Below are 22,912 nucleotides of genomic sequence, written 5' to 3'. Positions count from 1 at the left end.
CCTCACTGCCTAACCTCCTCCCTCACTGCCTAACCTCCTCCCTCACTGCCTAACCTCCTCCCTCACTGCCTAACCTCCTCCCTCATTGCCTCACCTCCTCCTTCATTGCCTCACTACCTCCCTCATTGCCTCACCTCCTCCTTCTCTGTTTTTTTTCAGTTTACAAAGATCAGTTCTTTATTTTATCTAGCAACTTTTTTCTAGAATTTTAGAAAATGCAGTATTACTGATATTTAATTTTTAGGTTGGCCAAGTGAACCAGCCTGCGAGTCTTCGCGGAGTCGCAGTTTTAACTGTCGCCTCCTGGTCAGACCTCCAGATGACCAGGAGGAGACTATGGAAGAGAAACAACAGCGGGTATCCCAGTATGAGAATATGCAGGTAGGACTATTATGTGTGTGGAAGTGTACTTTCTTAGTTATACTTGATGGGGGTTTAACTTTGGCTCCTTTGTACCATCTCTGAAACATACAATGAACTGATGTTAAAGTTCTGAAGTCTATTGGGCTCTGTTATATCTGCATTTGAACTGTGCATGGAGTATAATTCCACATCTCTCTTTTTGCTGCATTCTATTTGTTAACTACTCTCCTTACATCGCATCAGGCTTGGATACTCATGTGCATGCGAAATAGGCTTACAGGTTCCGGAAGATGAGAGGAAATGTCACCACTGTGGAGAAATGCCAGACAGACCACTGGAACATTATCTAACACAGTGCTTAGTTACAAACCCATTAAGATTTTAACTTAGATTCAACAGAGCAGAAGAAATTGTTAAACACATATGGCAATAACTTACTGAAGCGACCATACGAGTAATAAATACTCATACTCCGCCCAAGTAAAACAGAAACAAGCAACACTTAGTGGGCCAGCCAGAGGCTTAGGGCCCACGCAGGAATATCCCTGAAAAAAAAACTACTCTCAATTTCTCTAACTGCTCTCAATCAATTTTATATTTAATGCTGGTGTAGTGAGAGTGTGGCTGCAGTATGATATGTGAAAAGGAAAAATGTACTGCATGCTTACTTGAATTCAAATGTTGGTGCATTAAAATAAATGTAAAATTTATTGCTATTTTTGCTAATTGGCCTTCTGTCATTTCTTTTTACAAGTATACCTTTTAGTTACTAAAGTAACACTTTTCATTGAGCACAGAAAAAAATACACACTTATTAATTTAAGAAACCAAGTGTGCAGTGGCCACTGTTGTTATAAGAGAATAGGGCTGTTGTTTTATTATAACTACAGTAATCTCTTCATAAATTTTTTTACACTTAACCGAAATGCTGATATAATATATCTGATAGGTAATTGCCACCAAACTGTATGAAACAACTGTAAGAAAGATGACAGAGTGGATAATTAGAACTTTTCAAATAAAAGAATCCAGACCAATGATGTGACTTTTAAAGTCACTTGTTCTCTCTAGGGTCTCTTATACTCTCAATAGTGTTGCACAATAATGGCCCCATTCAGTGCTAAAGAAATTGGTGATATGGAGGAATGTGTAAAGAACTTTTACTGTCCCTAATCCACTCAATGAAACATCTAAATTATTGGGACTGCTTAAAATGTTTAAATCTGTATTCTCTTAGAGTGCAGGCAAGAGAGACAGATACATAATAATTTATAGTTAGGAAATATTAGGGGAACCGGTCCCAAATCGGCACATGGAAATGACACCAAATGAAACAAAAAGGCATTATCTTGAGATTATCTTGAGATGATTTCGGGGCTTAATGTCCTTGCGGCCTGGTCCTCGACCAGGCCTCCATCCCCAGGAAGCAGCCCGTAGCAGCTGTCTAACTCCCAGGTACCTATTTACTACTAGGTAACAGGGACATCAGGGTGAAAGAAACATTTTGCTCATTTGTCTCTGCCTCCACCGAGGATCGAACCCGGAACCTCAGGACTACGAATCCGAAGTGCTGTCCATCCAGCTGTCAGGCGGCATAGCAGAAAGTGCAAAGTAGCCCCATTGAAAAGCATTAGGTACACTTGAAAAAGAATCCTAATCAAAGGGCCGAGGCTTTCAACACTCAACCTTTAAACATAAGGGGCACAAATGGCCTACCTCTCACAGCATTTAACCCTTAGACCACGTATATTACCGCAAATATAGGGGGCATAGTACTAAAAACTATTCAAATTATGTAAAAATAACTTAAAAATGTTAAACAAATCTCTAACTTATTGACTTCAGTGTCGTGGAACTTTCATTAAAACATTTTTAGAAATTGATTTTAGACGAATTTTTGAAAAGTTAGAACTTTTTATTGATAAGGAGAACAGCTCCTAATAACTGGAACTGAAGGATTATGCAGTAATAAAGAGATGCAAGCACATGTTCTATGCTCAAAGAAGAACAATAGTAGTAAGAAGTGTGTAGAAAGTGGACATGCAGTTGGTGCCTTTATATCATTGCTGAGTAACACATAACATACACAATAACACAAATAATAATGAATAACTATGTTAATATGATCTATTTTGTTATATATCATATAAATGCATTGTCTAATGTTAATATATGTTGCTTTCATCAATGTCCCAAAAATATTTTTTTTAGGGGGAATTTTTTTTTTAAGAATTTAGTTTTTTTCTTCCTTTGTTTATTATCTGATTTTGTTGTAACCTTTACATCCTGGAGAATGCATATGTTTTCATAACTATTTGAAGATAGAATGAAATTGGTCAACAAATAAATCAGTCATAACTCGCAAAATTTGGGACTTAATTATTTTGGGCCGATTTTTTTCTCTGATTTCGAACTCTATTTTCTTTGTCTCTTTAGGTTGTTTTGATAATTAGAGACCATATTAGGGCCTTTTAACTTATATAAAGTATACCCTAAATATATCCCCTAAATCATTATAATTATTATAATTACACATATCCCTATATTTTGTGTTTTTTTGGGGGGTTATTTTTTCTTGACTTCATTTCAACACATATTGACCTACAACTTTCACATATTCAAGTACGAATGCCAAACAATGTTTATTAAAACATGCAATTAAATTAACGAATTAAAACTACCTTTATTCATTGTTGATAACTTCAACTTCAATTATCTCTGAAACCAGAGTTTCAAATTTGAGTGGCTTCTAAAATTCCAGTTAGTAACCGATTCTCACTACTTTGACATATTGTGTGCTCAGCTGTCTGTTCTACAATCCCATCAGAATGGATTTTTCATAAACTTTATACATTTGGAGTTATAATTTTTTTTGGTCTAAAAAAATATTTCAATATGCGGCAAAAAAATATTTGCTGCATATTTCAAGTGCCCTATTGACGATTTTTTTTACAGTAAACTATACTGAAAACCTATATTCTAATTTGATGAAAATGAAGATCATATGCTATTCTGAGAGAATAACATCATTAAATGAACAATTAATGATAGTTCATATTTTTTATTCTGAATTGAAAATCTGAAGTTTTCAATATTCAATTTTAAAATTAATTTTGATTCTCTTGTTTTTCAAGTTATGCTGTGATCATTTAGACAAAGTTGGAGCATTTGCCTAATTGATTATGCAAAAAAAAAAAATGGAAAGTGTTTGTGCAAGTTTTAAAAACTTATGTTAAATTATTTTTTGTCAAATCATATATGTATGTATTGCGCAGTCCAAGGGTTAAAAGTGAACTTCATGAAACTCCTCCAAGGATGCCTGATCATCCGGGTTATGATTCACATATCACACTGTGAGTAGCTACGTCTAACAGTCTTGTTGACTTGACCACCAACCAGAGGCGTGGTCAGTGATGAGTCTGTGAGGACATTGAACCTTGGAACTAGCAAGATAACTGCCAGATTACTTTGAGCTGGTAATTGTTGTAAAATCACTGCTGAATACTGTAACTAATAGTATGTCATATTATTATTGCCATTCAATAGTACAGAACTTCTTGTCTATAAATTGCATTCTGCTTTTTTTCAGATTTCTGCTGTACTTTTGCCATCATATTTTGTGGATAAAAGTAATAGTGAATCCTTTGAAGGGGAAGGACAACAGTGCCTAGTTTGTTTAGTACGGCGAATTCCGCCCAACGAACGCATACAGGGCACACCAGTTGAACAGTTTACCACCAAACTGGATACTCAAGGCACTATAATTGCAATTGATGCAAGTGGAGTATCCTCCAGATACAGTCATTATATCAGTAAGGTGAGTTATATTTCCATTAAATTGTATCGATGCATTAGTAAAGGGTAAGAAAATAAACTTTTGGTTTTCTACTATCAAAGTTTTCCTCGTTTTTATTTGCTATATACAATACTATAACATTTTACCAGTTCATATTTCTTAGAAAGGATGACAGAGCACATCTCCTTGAATATATTTATTCAACTAAATACTGTAATAAATTAACAATTTATTTTAAATGTGCTTGCAAAAGTGATGCACAAATCATCTGGAATTTGGAACAAACTTATATACTGTGTGTAATTACCTAAGTGTAATTACCTAAGTGTAGTTACAGGATGAGAGCTACGCTCGTGGTGTCCCGTCTTCCCAGCACTCTTTGTCATGTAACGCTTTGAAACTACTGACGGATTTGGCCTCCACCACCTTCTCACCTAACTTGTTCCAACCGTCTACCACTCTGCTGGCAAAAGTGAATTTTCTTATATTTCTTTGGCATCTCTGTTTAGTTAGTTTATATCTATGAACTCTTGTTCTTGAAGTTCTAGGTCTCACAAAATCTTCCCTATCAATTTTATCAATTCCTGTTACTATTTTGTACGTAGTGATCATATCACCTCTTTTTGTTCTATCTTCTAGTTTTGGCATGTTTAATGCCTCTAACCTCTCCTCGTAGCTCTTGTCCTTCAGTTCTGGGAGCCACTTGGTGGCATGTCTTTGTACCCTTTCCAGTTTGTTGATGTGCTTCTTAAGATATGGGCACCATACAACTGCTGCATATTCCAGCTTTGGTCTTACAAAAGTTGTGAAAAATTTCTTTACTATTTCACCATGCATGTATTTAAAAGCAATTCTGAAGTTAGAAAGTTGAAAATGGTACACGGGTTGTTGAACTATCTAGGTAGTACAACAAATCTGTCAACGATATGCACTGTGATTGCTAAGAAAAAAGACATTATGAGTGCTACAGTGGCAAAAGGCATATCAACAATCCCAAAACAAGGAACACAAACACTTGAGGATGTTGAAAAGTTATTAATTTTGATACATAACAGGCAGTTAGCAGGTGATAGCATTTCAAAGGCCGTCATTTGTGAAAACGTAAGGCTATTGCATGAAGATCTTATAAAGAAACCCCCTGGAACGAGTGATGCAGATACGAAAGAGTTTAAGGCGAGTAGGAGGATGGTTTGAGAAATTAAGAAAGAGAAGTGGCATTCACAGTGAGTTGGTGGAGGAAGACTGCGAAGAACTGACCACCAAAAAACTCCTAGCCTTTCACAAGAAGCAGCAACAAGAGGCAGTTGAGAAAATTTCTTCAGTGGAGGAGGAGGCAGTACAGAATGTCCCTTCCTCAACAATTCAACAACTCAACAAGTGGTGTAGACTTTGGGAAGAAATGCAAACTTTTGTTGAAACGACTCGCTCACAGCAAGCTGAAGTAGCCCGTTGTCATAACTTTTTTAATGACACTGTGATGCCTCACTGCAGATAAGTGTTACAACATAGGGAAAAATAAGTCTCTATGGAAAGGTTTTTAGTGAGAAAAACAATCAGTGAGCCACAACCAGGCCCTAGTGGTATGCAGGCAAAATGTAGGAGAGAGAACCCCAGAGAAGTCATCAGTGCCTGATGTTATAATAGAAGGGGACTGCCCCTTCCAAACACTAACACCTCTCCTCCTCCTCCCCTCCCCACCTCCTTACCATCTTCCATACACCAACAAGAGTCATCAATAAAGGTAAGCTATAACTTGTACATATTATAGTACTAAATATTTGTGTTTATTAGGCATGAAATTAATTTTGAAGTTAATATTTTTGGGAGTATGGAACAGGTTAATTCAATTTACATTATTTCTTATGGGAAAATTCATTTCGGGTTGTGAATTTTCAGGTTACAAACTGTCTGTGGGAACGGATTAAATTCGTAAATGGAGAGGCCACTGTATAGTATGTATGTGTATGTATGTGATTATATCTGATTATATATATATATATATGTATATATATATATATATATATATATATATATATATATATATATATATATATATATATATATATATATATATATATATATATATATATATATAATATATATAATATATATATATATATATATATATATATATATATATATATATATATATATATATATATATATATATATATATATATATATATATATATATATATATATATATATATATAATATATATATATATATATATATATATATATATATATATATATATATATATATATATATATATATATATATATATATATATATATATATAATGTTTGTGTGGTATATAATATATTTATATTTATTTATTTATATTTATTTATTTATTTTTACATCCAGAATCAGGGATACACATTTTGTGTGTTTTTCTATACATTCATGACTATTTTTTCCTGTTGTAATCCTTCATAAGGGTTGATCACTTCAGTTTTTCACATTTACCTCGTACGTTTGCCTCCCATTGTATTACTAGGTATTAATTAACCTTTTTTCATTAGTGTAACTGAGGTAACACTTCACAAGTCTTTTATTTTTATTGTCTAAATAGCTGTTGATATTCTTTTATTGTTACATATGATTATAAATTCTGATTCTGTATTTAGGAATTGTTTGAAGTTCACTGTTAGACTTGAACTAAGCAGTACCCCCTACAAGTCTAGCAGTAAGGGGTACACTGGAAGTTACTCGCATAAAATCAGAATACATAAGCAGAAAATTTGTGAAACTTGTGAATGAGTTTATGTACAGTATCACAGAGTAATGACTAGTCAGGATAGTAATGGAAAATTAGAGTTTGAAACTAAGGTAAGTAAATTAAGAAGTGTAAATTAAGAAATGTGTTGTTTGTTTAAGAAGTGTTTTCAAGGACATTAGTGAACTTAAAGAAGTTATGTGAGTAGTGTTACAAAAGTCTGCAGGGATTAATTTTTATGCCAATTTTTTTAGACATTTAAGTCTCTTCCACACAGATGAGATAAAAATAAGAAATGTAAAGGTAAGTTATTCATGCAGAATGGTGTAAATTACTGTTGAAATATAGTTAAAGTTAATAGTATATGTTTAAGAAAAACATGGTATGAGGTCACCAGGAAACGAGAAGGAAAAGTACAGTACAGTACTGTAATTTAAATTACCTCGACAAAGTGGTATGCATGTAGTGAGAGAAATAGTAAAGAGTATGACTGATAGTGTGCTTAGAGGATAAAATAATTGATAGCTATTGTGAATGAATAAGTGCTGGGGCTATGAAAATTACAACATGTCAGGAGAACTTGAAGTGTTTTGAAGTGAAGCATAGGTCTTACTAAGGGACACAGCTTTGAATAGTGTATAATAATGGAGGGTGGAATGATTTGCTCTTTTTGGTTCACAGTAATTCAGATATGTGTGAAAATACTCAGAGGCTATATTATACACATAATTCTCCTTATTTCACATATAAATTGGAGTCATATATTCATTTGAATTGAAAGAGAAAGTATAGAGTATAATTGGTGAAAATATTAAATGAGTTAGTTTCAAGTCTGTATATAAACATAGTCCTGCACTGAAATGAGATGTGGTAGACTGCAAAACACCTGCATTGAAATTTTTTTACCCTTACAAGTTAATTAAATGTATAAAGAAACCACCACATACAGCTGCTGATAATTTTTTATATGTTACGACAACATTTGAATAATTAATTGTAGAATTCGGTGTGTTGGTTTGGCTAATTATCATATAAAAATAATTAGCCATTTGTTTTCAATAAACAATTAAGTATAAAAAACTATAAGTGCAACTAAAGCTAACATATACAGTATGTATATGTTATACACACACATGTTATATGTTATATGACATATACTGTATATGTTATATAACATATAACAATTCAGGAAATGCCAAAAGAGTTAAGGGAAACTATTATAAATTTAAATGAGTTTTTTATATATATAATATAGCAGGTTGCAAATTTTACTGCATTGTGAATGTGGCCATAGATACAGAAGAAATGGAGAGTTAGGAATTATTCAATTAACTCTCCAAATTATACTGTTTTTGGCAACTAGTAGTGTCAGCTGTGCATTGGCTGAGTGAATGATAAGCTGTTTTGTCAAAATGTTTTAAAATAAATATTTTAATTCAGCGTGTGGAATTAAAGACCTATAAACTTGTCTACTTGTCATGTAACTTTACACTTGTATAAGGTGACAAAGTCATTATTGTATCAGTGTGCTGGTCTCAAGTTAAAATCATTGCTGAAGAGGCAGTGTTAGCAACTTATTTAAGCCAGCTTATAGCTTATATTCCCTCTGGCTTGCCAAATAAATTTTAACTGGTTCACAAATATCCAGCGAAATAAAGAAGATATTTTCCAGTCCTTCCTGGTCTGTGACAGCTGTTCCAGAACTCATGAATGGGTTGATTTTTAAGTCATATTTTGACCCCTGCACTGTGAGTAGGTAGCTTTGCCCTTGTTAGAGGCCTAGTTCGTAAAAAAACTTTTACATCTTCACATTTAATTTTTGCAGGAAAGAATTGGCGAACGCTTCATAGAATTGATTCCTCAAGGGGACGTTGGTAAGGTGACTGGCCACCTGAAAGAAACTTTGCAGTCTGGGCACGCTACCTCACAGGTGTATCGGGTTAAGGTAAAAATGCTTAAAATAAATAAAAAATAAGTAACGTCTTGTATGTATTGTCAGAATTAGTTAAGAGAGATCATTTTATTTATATGAAATGACTATCTTCATTATGAGTTGGAAATGTAGTGAGTGATATAATACAGAAAAAAAAGAATGGTGATGAAAATAAAGAAAAAGTGGGTAAGGAAAAAGTGGTTGATTCTCTTAGGAAGAAATAAGCTTTTGAATTCACCATCTTGTTTACTTGTTCTCATTTTAGCACAGGAAACTATGTTGACTTGAATAAAAGAGTAAAATGATGTTAATTTTGGATTTAACATAATTTTGATTTTAGAAGGAGATTGAACAAAATGTTCAGCTAAAATTTAAATAGTATTAGGAATGATTTTATATGAGGGGTTAGAAATTTATTTTGATGTACTGGTACAGTATTGGCAAATGGCTAAAGAGAGAGTTACGTTTTGTGAACATAAAGAAAATATGCAGAACAAGAGGGAATGGGGGGGGGGGGGAAGACAAGATATTTGGGCTTGTTAGACAGTTATGAGATGAGAATTATGGAATACAGTTTAAGACTTTCTCTCCAATGTAAGAAAGTAAATAAGCATAAGCTTGTGAATGAGATGAAGAGTTGGGAAAGCATTTGAGTGACTATTGAAAGAGCATTTTATAATCATGGCAAAGTTGATGGGTGCCAGATCATAATTATTATCATCATAACTATTGCCATCACCATCATCATTGTTATCATCAATCATCATTCATCCATATTCTCTTTTTCGTGGTGTGGGGTGGTAATAGCTTGAAGGAAAATAGAAGAAGAATGTAAGTAAAGAAGATCAAGGATACTTAAAAAAACACTCATCCATTCACTATATTTTCCGTGCTAACCTTCCACGCTAACCTTCCACACTTATTTTTCCATGCTAGCGTTCTATGCCAACCTTCCACACTAGCCTCCCATGCTAGCCTTCTATGCTAGCCTTCCATGCTAGCCTTCAATGGTTGCCCTCTACACTAGCCTTCTACATGGTTGCCCTCTACACTAGCCTTCTACACTAGCCTTCCACTCTACCCTTACATAATAACCCTACCCACTAGCCTTCCACATTAGCCTTACATGATATGCTAACCTAGCACTTTATGGATGTTGAGTGACTGAACAAAAGTAGTTAAGCATTAGATAGCAAAAGTGAGTGTGATAGCAAAAATGTTCTTGGATAGTACATCACGTAGATTGTTTCGTGGTTCCCTGCACAGGTCAAGTACATATTACAAGGATTTAGGAAAAGTATTTGGTATTTAGATGAATCTGCTACATCTGAGCAAAACATAATTCCTAACTTTTGTTTCAGATTGGAGCAGATCGTTCAATTCGTGTGCAGACAAAATCTAAATTTTTCCGTGACACTGACGGGACCCAGCCAGAAGGAAGTTTCATGATGGCAACACATTCTATTATTGGGTAAGTTCTCAGTGTAATAAAGAGCACTTAAATGTCATTAATTTAAAGTGCATTCTTAATAGTTGGTTATATTATTTTTATTTTAGTACTGTACAGTATTTTAAAATCAGTTTTGAGCTTTCTACATACAGTATATGTGAATAATATTTTTTATACCTTTACTTTTTTGTTTAGGAAAATTATAGAAAACAAACAAGCTCTTGGTACAGATAATTCTTACTGAAGTGTAAAAGCAAGACATTATAATACTAAACTTTAAGTGTCTCGATTATTGTTCCATATAGAGAAGTAAAGGGCATACAATCCAATCACAGAGAATTTAGTCAACTGTATATACTATTTATTACTGGTCAAGTCAAAGTACAGTGGAACCTAGATTCAAAAAACCCCGATTTGGCGAATCGAGGTTTGTTGAATTGAAATCCCCCCCCCCCCCCCCTCTCTGCCCCCTCTGTGAGGGAGGGAGGGCTGGTTCTGGCTCATGCCACAAGTAGGCCAAACAGGACTCCTGCGACTGTTTGACCCCAATAGTATAGACCACCTCAATGAGATTAGCTTCTTGGAGCTACCGGGGCTCAACCAGACAGGCGTTTCATTATATTCAACTCTGGTGATTTCTCTATATGATTCTTTACTAAATAGCTTTTAGTATCGGTACATGGTTCAGTTTGACAGTTTCATTTACTGCATCTCCCACACAAAATTTAAAGTCTGCTGTGTAATTAATTATTGAAAGGTTACCAGGTTATCCATTTGCCTTAGTTTTAAAATTTATATGCAGTATTATATTAAATATAAATGTACAGTATTTAACAATAATTTTTACCTTATGCAGGCCTTTCCAAGAAGGTAATGGGTCATCAACAGCAGACAGATTGCTTGCTGGAACTTCTGGTAATGGAGGATCAGTACTAGATGAATCTTTATCTGGGCGACCAAGTAGTACGGGAGGAGCGGGAGATGACTCTGGTGTGTCCTCCATTGGTGATAATACCAGGCTACGAAAACTGCTCAGTCATAGTGAAAGTAGTAATGATTTGCCTTCAGATAACTCAAATAAAATCCTGAAGGATCTCCTCAACCAAAAGGATGAAGATGATACCCAAGGGGCAGTAGTTGGTGGTGTAGGCGATGGAAATAGTACCTTAGAACGGCTAATGTCACGAGTTCCTTCTCATCATGATTTCAAACCCAATGCCTCCTCATCGCCAGCAGTAAATTCCACAGCAAATAATATGTTAAGAGAGGTAATATTTTGGATTTTATTAATTGATTCTAACATGTCATTCTCCAACATGGTTACTTTGATTTCTTTTGGTCATTATTGTATATTTTTTAGTGTTTGATAAAAAGTATTCAGTAATTGAATACATTCCTTTATCAGTCAGTAGTCAAAGACAAAACATTTGTACCACTTAGATGGTAGGAACATGATTAAATTGCCACAATGTGTCTTACAGTCCTGAATTGTTTTCATACATAATATTTATAGCATAGTCTTGCCAAAATTAATTTCAGTATGATTAATTGGCTTCTCATTTATGAGCTTTCTGACAAATTTCTGTATCAGTAAAATTTATATAATCTCATTAAACAGGTAGGCAGACAAATGTTATAAAAAAATCTAGTAACCTTTTAGGAAATCACCAATAATAGCAGTGGCCTCTTTATTTAAACCCAAATATGTGTTCAAATTTTCTGTTTACAGTGGTTTTAAATGCTTAAATGCTTTTGCTTATATCCAGAAGTTTCAGATGTGAATCACTTTGTAAATCAATTAGTTTTGATAAATGTGGAGTTTCATTTAATTGGAATAGTAGTGCACAGTACATGTCAGAAGATTGGAATTTTTATTAATTTATTAAATTCAATACCATTGAAAAGATTTTGTCATGAAATCTTTACATTTACAGCTTTTGAATAATGATGACGATGACACCGATAATAGAAAAAGTAGTGATGATATATGGGATCTACTAAATGACCCCCCAGATGAAAAGAAGCCAGACATAACTTCTGATTTCCGACAACCACAAGGCCCTGGAGGAAGCTTACAGTCTGCGAATTCCACTTCTTCATCACCCTCTTCCCTCAGTACCTTAACGTCCTCATCATCTAGTATCCCCCAGTCTACGAATTCTGGCATTCCTCCAAGACCGCGTAGTGCAGACATGTTGTCTGCATCCAACATGTTGAGGGGTATCAAGCGGCCTAGTGATGAGGCTCATGATGGCAATCCTAGCAAACAGGTAACTGGATAACTGTGAATTGTTGCAAAATTTTCAAGAATTGTTATTTTCAACATTTAGTGCTAATTTGCCTGAATTTAATGAGCAAACAATTTGTTTTGGATTTGTACATTTTTCAAGCAATAATGATATATTGAGCTGTTTATTTAATATTATAATTATAACAACAGATGATGGGTGCATTTGAAAGTTTGTTGGGTCCATCACCACCTGCTAGCTCTATGAGCCCTGCACCAGTCCAACATGGAGGCCCTCCCACACCTCATGGTGGCCCATCAACACCTCATGGAGGCCCTCCAGCTCCACATGGAGGTCCTTCAACTCCACATGGACCCACAACCCCTCATGGCCCTCCAACCCCTGTTGGGAACAATACTGGTGGAGGTATTGGTCATGGAGGTTCAGGAGTCAGTCCAAATAACCAGGGTTCTTCAAAATTGTGGGAAAAGAACAAGATGCTTGCCTCCCTTTTAGCCAAGGGACCTGTCCATATGAACCAGGTATGTTACTTCTTTTTATATTTTTGTATATTCATATCATTAAAGGCTATATTGAATGCTGTGTCTTTAAATTTTCAGAGAGTAAGTTTATATAAAGATTATAGGAAAAACCTGTAGTCTTTTTTTCTTTTTTTTTATAAATTTTATGATGTGTATGATGGATTCTTGCACTCCATATCTTTTCCTGACATTTACATTTCTTCATCTCCAATTTTCTTTTTCTTCCTGAATTTTCCTGTATTTATTCCCAAATTTTCAGGTTCACACCACTCCAGCATCTCTCACCCCCTTATGTAAGGGTTGGTACCACCATTCTTGAGCCAGCTCTCTGGATGCTTCTCATACTATCTTGATTTTTTTAATGGTGGATTTTATTATACCAGCCACTTACCTTTCCTGGCTCAACCTAATCTCTGCTTTGATTGCCTAAACATGCTTTTATAAAAAATACTTCTCTGGCATTTAAAGTGATACATATATCACTTTTAGCTTCCCATAGATACAACTAAGTAAACACTACCACTACAACCGCTGCAAATGTAACCACTAGCACTCTTATGTTCATTGCATTCTGTTACGGCCTCACTTTGATAGTAACCGGCTTCTTTACTTACCAACTGTATATGGGGGGCTTAGTGCCTCTTCTTATTCGATCCCACCCCAAGTCATAGGTATGCTATTAAGAACTGGCAGTAATAGTCAATCTAAAGGAAAAGGGGGTAAACCACACTAAACAGAACCATCACCAAGTGTACTTCTTAACTATATATACACATATGTGCATGACATAACACTGCAAGTGTCACTGTTGCACAGGACATTATAAAACTTCTGCAATCTTCTTTCCCGGCAAGTCTACTTCTATCTTCTATCGTACACAACTCAAGGTTTCCTCCCTAATTCTGTCTTCTATGGTCCTCATACCAGCGAGTTCACCTTTCTCAGTAAATCATGGACCAGTCCTACACAGTATTGTTGCGGTGCCAAAACACCATTTCTACTCTCCAGCAACACACTAGCAGAGGTTGTTCAGCATCCTCCCAGCGAGCATAAGAAATATTGTGGGAACAACCGTGGACATCTTCAAGAGAAAACTAAATTGTTTTCTAATAGAAGTACTGGAGCAACCGGGCTGTGGTGGGTATGTGGGCCTGTGGACCGCTCCAAGCAACAGCTTGGTAGATCAAACTCTCGCAAGTTAAGCCTGGCCTCGGGTTGGGCTTGGGAAGGAGAAGAATCCCAGAACTCCCCATCAAGCAGGTATCAAGCAGGTCTCCAGCAACACACTGGCAAGGGTCTCCAGCAACACATTGGTAGGGGTTTCCAGCAGTGCACTGGCAGGGGTTTCCAGCAACACACTGGCAAACTTTCACACAATCTTCAGTTATAACAAGCCTTAACAGATGGACATTGATTCCATCTCGTAACTCAACTTGGCCATCCCGGGGTGTGTCGGTCCAATCACCAATACTTTACTAAGTATCATAGTCAAGTCACAGTCTGCACCAGAAAATAACATGATGTTTAACAATGATAAATTCCAGGTACTCAGGTATGGTAAAAATGAGGACCTTAAACATAATACAGGGTACAAAACACAATCAAATGTGCCCATAGTAGGAAAGCAGCATGGAAAGGATTTGGGAATAATGATGTCTGACGACCTAATGTTTAGGGAACATAACCAAGCAAATATTGCATCAGCCAGAAAAATGATCGGATGGATTATGAGAACTTTCAAATCCAGGGATCCCGTTACAATGGTTGAACTATACAAATCACTTGTACTGTCCCATCTTGAGTACTGCTCAGTACTCACTTTCCCCTTCAGAGCAGGAGAGATTGCTGAAATAGAGGGAATACAGAGAACATATACGGCATATATAGACGCAATGAAGCACCTAAATTATTGGGATCGTCTCAAAGCTCTCCAAATGTACTCACTAGAAAGAAGACGAGAGAAATATCAAATACTGTAATATACACGTGGAAGATATTGGAGGGCCAATTACCAAATCTACACAGTAAAATAACAACGTACTGGAGTGAACAATATGGAAGAAAATGCAGAATAGAACCAGTGAAGAGCAGGGGTGCCATAGGCACAATCAGAGGACATTGTATAAGCATCAGTGGTCCACAGTTGTTCAACACCCTCCCAGCGAGCCTAAGAAATATTGCCGGAACAACTGGGTACATCTTCAAGAGGAAACTAGATTGTTTCCTCCAAGGAGTGCCGTACCAACGGGCTATGGTGGGTATGTGGGCCTTCGGGCCACTCCAAGCAACAGCCTAGTGGACCAAACTCTCACAAGTCAAGCTTGTTCTCGGGCCGGATTTGGGGAGTAGAACTCCCAGAACCCCATCAACCAGGTATCAACCAGGCATCTGCAAAGGATGACACTAGGGTGGGTTTCGAGCCCAGTTTCAAGAGAAACATTTTGATATGATTGAATCATTTGCAGTGTGTGTTTTGTTGCTTTGTTTTTGTGAACAAGAAGTTGTCTGTATTCCTTTGTCTACTTTCTGGATGCTTTCTCAGTGTAAATCCTAACAATCCCCAGCTCTCTCTGCCTCTATGAAGAGATTAGGTTCTGGCTCTGGTCTCTGGTAGTCCAACAGGACTCCTATGATTGATTTGACTCATTAGTGGGTAGCTATCTCAGCAATATTGCTTCAGGGAGCCACTGTGGCTCCCTTTCTGAAATAGGTATTTTATTACAATCAAAGCTGGGTTTTTTCAAAGCCTTTTTTTAATGCTATATTATCATCTGGCAAGCTTTTTATTGTTGCATCTCATTCTGTCTTGCTTTTCATATGCTTCATGTGTGTTGGGATCTGTAACCCTCATCTGCACATTGTCTACTCATAAGCATTCTTTATTCAATGAACTTCTGAGTATCCTGATGATATAATTTTATAATTTCTTAAAGAGCCAGCCTCCATCACAACACTTAAATCCACAAGGCCTACCCCAAGAGAAGCTTCCAAAGGACTTGGAGAAAAAGTTGCAGACCCCCGGTCCTTGGCAGCCTCCAGGGCGTAATCAATCCGAGATCCTCAATCAGTTACTTATCAAGGGAACCAGTAGCAACCGCTCTAATGTGAAGGTCAACACTTCTATGGGTAAGTTTTCTTCTAGTTGCTGCAAAGTAAGAACTATTTAAATAAGTTCTATTCCATTCTACATATACCATACCTGAGTTTACCTAAATTGTTTCTGGGTAGCAATGTCCCCTTGGCCTGATTTTTTATTATGCCTCCTGGTTTATTGTTTGGTCAACCTGGCTATTAGATGCAGCTGTTCATAGTCTGATGTATGAGTCACAGGATAGTTGATCAGATATCCTTTGGAAATGTTTAGCTCTCTTTTTGAACACTGTGAGAGGTTGGCTAGTTATGCCCCTTACATTTAGAGGGAGAATGTTGGAAAGTCTTGGGCCCAAAATGTTGATAGAGTTCTCACCTAATCTGTCTATTGCACCTCTCCTTTCCAACAGGGATATTTTGCACTTTCTTTCCATGTCTCCTGGTCTCATGAGGAGTTATTTCATATGCAGATTTGGAAACAATTTCAATAATATTTTCCCAGTGTACAGTGGGAAATAGTTTATTTCCCCAGTGCATCTAACTGGATTTGAGACTGGCTGCACTGGTCTATTGCCCACGGTTGTCTGAACTTTGATTAGGTTGTGATCTGAGTCACATGCATTTGTGATCATTACGTTTCCATGCAGTTTTTCATTGTTTGTAAACATGAGATTCAAGAGTTCAAGTACATATATTGAGACAATACGATACATCTCAAAAGGATAGAGTAGCTTTCTCTATCAGGAGTATCAGTAAGATTCAAGTGTTTTCTAGTTATCTCTACTATTTGCTAGATTATCTTCCATTTGCTAGTTTAAGGAAAATCTGTCACACATCCATAAGATGTCATTTGTTTGTGACTGCTCAATTTAGACAGTTTCCAGGGATTCTCTCTAATTTAACTGTATTTGGTACAGTTTTCCAATTTAAATGCCATAAATTGAAGTCACTAAGTCACTAGGATGGTGTTTGGGGTTATCTTGAGGTTATCTTGAGATGATTTCGGGGCTTTTTAGTGTCCCCGCGGTTAGGTTTATTAGGTTTTTTAAGTTATCATTTTCTTGTCATTAGTTGGCATTTAAACTGTCAAGAATTTGTATCTAGTGACCTATATGAAAGGACAATAACCACATTTAGGATTTCAGTAATTATTATCAGCACTTCCTCCATATGTTTTGCAGCTCGGTGCAAATGAGTTCATTTTAATGTGCATGCTGGCTTTGCCCTGTATGCTGTTTCTCGTCTCATCTGAAAATATTGTACTCCAGTATCCATATTTCACTATCGTAGTGAAAATATAGATACTTCAGACAATAAGTCACAGTAACTAGGCTGAAAATTAGACACCCATCCCATAAATCTGAAAACAGTGGATGTTTCGGTATGTCCTGGACCATTAACAAGTTGTGTAATGGAAATAAATAGTGGAGAAAGTCAGTTTATTAGGTAGGAGAGGGAGGGAGGTAAAAAGGCAAGAAAATTGAAATATAGGAAAGGTAAGATGCATAGGAATTGGTAAGATGAATAGGGTAGTAGTAAGGAACAAGATAGAAGTGTGGAAAAAGGTAAGATTGAAGTATTGGAAAAATGTAGAAGAAAGGAATGAGGTTGAAGTATTGGAAAAATGTAGAAGAAAGGAATGAGATTGAAGTTTAGGAATAAGATTGAAGTATAGGAATAAAGACAAATGCCGGACAAATAGCAAAGAGAATATGGTGGAATAAAGACAAAAGGGTTTGCAACATAATAGGCAAAAAATGGAAAGAGAGTTGTAGGTACAGTGTAAAGATCATGCTTGTTAAGAAAGTGAGAACATTTCAGTATGTATTGAGAGACAAGTGTCAACAGCAACAAATGCAGGACTAAGGTTCATGTTTGGTTCATGTTGTATACAAGACCCTAGACAGCATTTGTGAAGAAAATAGAGGCAGAAAAGATTATTTTAATCTTTAAATTAATCTGTAGGATTATTAGCTGCCTTAACATGACAGAAGCAGCCCGTCCTCCAAAAATGGGGAGGTAAATGTAACAGCCCCATAAATGCAATTATGTACTATGTTTGACAGTCAGGAATTGTACTTATTTATACTTAGTATTAAATCGTACTGTCAAATATATTGTGAATATTTGAGTTTACCTGAAAAGCTGAATAGAACACCACGACCTAACCTAACTGTCTTAGTTTTTGAAGACACTTAACACTTATTACACTTAGTATTAAAACATACTGTCAATTCAGAGGATGGGTTGACAGAAAAGCACATTGCTTGTGTCTGCAAACGTAACACTAATTTAGTGTTCTTTTAGTCTATCATTTAGTGTATGGGCCAGTTTTACCAAAGTATTGAAGGACAATAAGAACAATAAATAGTGTAAATATTTGATACGTGTAATCTATTTTAGTTTGAAGTATGAAAAATATTTTTGCAGTTCTTTGCAAATTATCTGCAGGAAAAGCATGAAAGTTGTTAGTTTTCTTTTTATAGCAAAATAAACTGATTATGTATGCACATTTTTATATTTTTTATTATTTATTTTATTTATGTTGTAAGATAACTAAGGAATGTTGAAAAATATGTGGGGAATGTTGAAATTGTCATAAACATTCATATATTTAGCACCGTCATGTGTAATGTATAAACATTTTAGGCATTATCAACATATGTTTTGTTTTGCATCTGTACTCAAGCACATTCTTTTGTAAACATTTTGACACCCAATTTATAGTTATAACCCATAATCTAGCTGAGAGAATGTAAAATGTGTATAAACATTTTAGGCATCATTGAGTGGGACCTTGAGATGCCTGGAATGTTTATGGTCAGGTATATGCCAACGGGGCAGAATGTCAAAGTGTTAATTAGGGCATCAGAGTACAGTTCTGTATTGCATCTGCATACTTACCAAGATACATATATTTTTGTAACCACAAACATACCTTGATATAACAGTCATAGATTCTTCATAGATTTCTTTTAACTATTTATTCCATAATTGATTGTTTAACTTACCGGTAGTACTGTATAATCATATGAAAATAAGCTTGCAGCTATTAATTTAATATGCTTAAAGCGAAAATAAATTATCTTACTCGAAGAAGGGTAATCTTATAAAGTCTCTCCCAGTAGTGTCATTCTAGATTACTAGCCAATCCGTCATATATTGTTTTCTGTAGGCTTATTTCTTTAATGCTCATCAGTTTTTGAAACATTTGCCAACATTGGAGAAAAGGATTTCCATTGGTTATGACTAACAACTTGAATAATGCAATTCATTTTGTTTACAGGTTCTGGTATGGGCATGAACCCACAGATGCATACATCTGCAGCATCAATGATGGGTGGTCAAGGTGGTGTTACCTCACAGGTTCACATGACTTCTCAACCAACCTTATCTTCTCAAGGTGGCATAGGAGTGAACAATCTTAACCTTAGTGGCACTGGACCTGTGTCGGCATCTCTTGTTGGGCGAGGAACTGTCGGTGGTGTTAGTGGAGTGTCAGTTTCACCTTCATCCATGTCAACCACAACCACAAATACACTGCCATCATTTAAGGCCTCAATGGGTCTTAATGTCTTGGATCCAGTAAGCAGTAGTTTTCCAGATGGTTCCTTACCATCCATTACCTCTTCCTTCACTTCTGTCCTACAAAACCACAACGATGATTTTCTACGAGAAAGTGTTATTAATGATATATTAGAGGTATGTATAATTCAATCATTGTACACATTGTACATTGTCATTTGTTCCATATGTGTGTATCTTTCTGCATATCTGTCCTTGCATGCATTTGTCATAATTATTTGATTGTATTGAAAAGCATTGTTGTGCATGAAGTTTTTTTCCAAATATTGGATATTTATCTATATCAGTACTTAAAAGTTTGACTTACATTTATTTCTTGAAATACTTTATTTTTATACAGGAATTGTAACTTAAAATATAAGATGCTTACGATAAAGTTAATAGAGAAATGCACAGAAGTGATGAGCATGTTCGGAGGTGGCAGAGTTGTGTTAAATGCTGTGAAAAGTTTCCAAGTAGAAAGCAGTGCAATGGCACTAGACATGCTCATGTCACATACCACTAAGAAAAAAGAGAAATAGATATAAATTGGAACAAAAATGGCACTCTCTTCATAGATGAAAAAATAAATCACAGAATTATTCAAATGGTACACTTTTTCTAATGAATGACAAGGAAGGCTGTATAGAGAAATTGAAGTGATTTACATAAAACTGCAAGAATCATATAAAATTCATGTGAAATAAATAGAGCAAAAAGCCCTTAGTGAAAGTGAAGGGAATTCAAAATATTTCTTTTCCTGTGGAAAGTCTTCAGCAAAATCTACATCCAGTATTGGGCACTTATGCAAAGGGAATTCAACTTTAACCGATAACAAAAGATGAGTGAAATACTAAGGTCACAGTATGACTGTTTTCAGTGCACCTCTAAATACACTGAAGAACAGCAACCCAAATGAATTTTTCATGAATGTGAACCCAACATTGACCAGTTTTCACAAGTCAAGCCTGGCCTTGGGCCAGGCATGGGGAGTAGAAGAATTGCCAGAACCCTATCAAGCAGGTATCAAGCAGGTACATTAAATGTCACCTTTACCTCACTGGACTTTGTTTGAAGTAGCCATAGACTGCATGCCCGTGCATTCTGCCTCGGGTACAGCCCTGAAGGCTCATATACAGCTCCATTTACAGCTCAATATTTATCAAAAATTAAAAACAAAATTTAGGCCCTAAACATCATTTGGAGACAGCCTAGATTCTGGGGCTATTCTCGATGCACTTACAACTGAGACCACACTTTTCTACTCAAAGGGAGTATACTTCTCAATGCTCAAAGGGAGCATTAAAGTAGAAGCAATAATTTTAGACTGATAGCACAAACATTAAACATCATAAAAAATTTGGTACCCGACAGATTTCTCACCAATTACACTTTTTGTTCTGCGAATGCCATTTTCAGTTAATGCTTGTTTTATCAGCATTGCATTCCTGAAATCAAACATCTCATGAATTTTCAAGTCGTATTTTTATATTTTTGTGTTATTAAAGATAACTTTTGAATTTTTCAGATGACCAATATATTTCCTGGTGGATCATCATCACCAGATTTAGGAATAAACCCTGAACTTAGTCTGGATGATGTCCAACGTCCCCCAACGTCAACAGCGCATGAACTAATGGAGATACAGAAAATTCAGAATTCCCTTATGTCAGATATTGAGGCACAGACATCTGCATCAGTGACGGGTCCTGGAACTTTACCGCCATATACTGCTGTAGCTGTGAGTTGCTTTTATTGTTGTTTGAGTCTTCATACCATCATAACAAATATATTTTTACTGTGAAATCATATTGTACATACTGTAGATGATTTAACTAGAAACTGAAGGTGTCTAAACTCATATAGGTACCTTAACAGAAAGAAAATAAACTATATATATATATATATATATATATATATATATATATATATATATATATATATATATATATATATATATATATATATAAAATAATCAATTTATATACTGTACTGTATTTGTTTTAATGGTTAGTGGTGTTTGCTGTGTGGTATGGCAATGTCATGACAGGTTGAGCTATAAGGGGAGCCTGTAGAGTGCAGGTGGCAGCCTAGTCTGGTCATGGCTGGTGGTTGTAACCAGTCCATCTGGTGGGACACCTAGGTTGAGGTCAATCAGAAAGTCTGGCACTTGTAAAAAAGTCTGTCTGCTGGAAATAATTGTCAGAGGTAATGTAGATGACTGGAAGTGTTCCTCAAACTAAAACAGTTCTAACCCTAATGGACTTTGAAATAGCCATAGACAGCATGTCCATGTACTCTGCACCAGGCCAATATTTCTGTAATTCTTTATTCATCAAAAATTGCAAAAAAACACTATCACAGGCTGTAAACATTATTTAGAGATGGAACATAGATACTGGTGTTACCCCCAACATACTTATAACAACAGGGATCATGCCAACCCAAAAAGGAGGTAGTAAAGCAGGCAAATTTTTTTTAGACCAACATCACACATATTATAAAAATCTTTGAAAGAGTGCTAAGAAGTAAGATCAAAATGCATGGAATCACTTACTGGTGATGTAATATACACAGATTTTGCAAAAGCTTTTGGGAAAAGTGACTATACTAGAGCCAGTGAAGAGCAGAGGTGCCATAGGTACAATCAGAGAACACTGTATAAACATCAGAGGTCCGCGGTTGTTCAACGTCCTCCCAGCAAGCATAAGAAATATTGTCGGAACAACCATGGACATCTTCAAGAGGAAACTAGATTTATTCCTCCAAGGAGTGCCGGACCAACCGGGCTGTGGTGGGTATGTGGGCCTGCGGGCCGCTCCAAGCAACAGCCTAGTGGACCAAACTCTCACCAGTCAAGCCTGGCCTCGGGGCGGGCTTGGGGAGTAGAAGAACTCCCAGAACCCCATCAACCAGGTATCAACCAGGTACCCCTTCTAAACAGAAGGGGCTTAACTGGCCGACCTCTCACTGTGTCTGGCCGACCTCTCACATCAAGTGAGAATTTGATAAACTCCTCCAAAGAACACCAGATCAACTGGGCTGTGACTCATAAGTCAGACTGTGAGCAGCTGCATCTAACAGCCTGGTTGACCAGACCAATAACCTGGAGGCCTGGTCAAAGACCAAGCTACTGGGACATAGATCCCTGGAACTATCATTTGGTAGACAGCAGGTACCTTACGATAATTTTGGGGCTTTGCATTTCAGCGGCCCTGCCCTCG

General features: G+C 36.1%; 1 protein-coding gene across 25 annotated transcripts in view; it reads left to right on the top strand.

The window, feature by feature from the left end:
* Positions 1-22,912, top strand: part of LOC123760692 (nuclear receptor coactivator 2) — a 562,651-nt gene that overhangs the window by 438,475 nt on the left and 101,264 nt on the right. For 22 of the 25 annotated variants that reach the window (XM_069328371.1, XM_069328357.1, XM_069328359.1 and 19 more), the window contains 10 exons: positions 245-381; positions 3,953-4,180; positions 8,707-8,826; positions 10,176-10,285; positions 11,121-11,532; positions 12,199-12,534; positions 12,705-13,034; positions 15,968-16,160; positions 19,411-19,826; positions 21,217-21,429. In XM_069328371.1, coding sequence (XP_069184472.1) covers positions 245-381; positions 3,953-4,180; positions 8,707-8,826; positions 10,176-10,285; positions 11,121-11,532; positions 12,199-12,534; positions 12,705-13,034; positions 15,968-16,160; positions 19,411-19,826; positions 21,217-21,429 — 2,495 coding nt within the window. The remainder of the gene's footprint in view (positions 1-244; positions 382-3,952; positions 4,181-8,706; positions 8,827-10,175; positions 10,286-11,120; positions 11,533-12,198; positions 12,535-12,704; positions 13,035-15,967; positions 16,161-19,410; positions 19,827-21,216; positions 21,430-22,912) is intronic. The other 3 variants (XM_069328358.1, XM_069328356.1, XM_069328376.1) reach the window with 1 other exon arrangement.

This window comes from Procambarus clarkii, chromosome 21 (assembly GCF_040958095.1).
Source record: "Procambarus clarkii isolate CNS0578487 chromosome 21, FALCON_Pclarkii_2.0, whole genome shotgun sequence".
Lineage (NCBI taxonomy): Eukaryota > Metazoa > Arthropoda > Malacostraca > Decapoda > Cambaridae > Procambarus > Procambarus clarkii.
The sequence above is the reverse complement of the archived record's forward strand: the minus strand, read 5'-3'. Positions and strand labels throughout refer to the sequence as shown.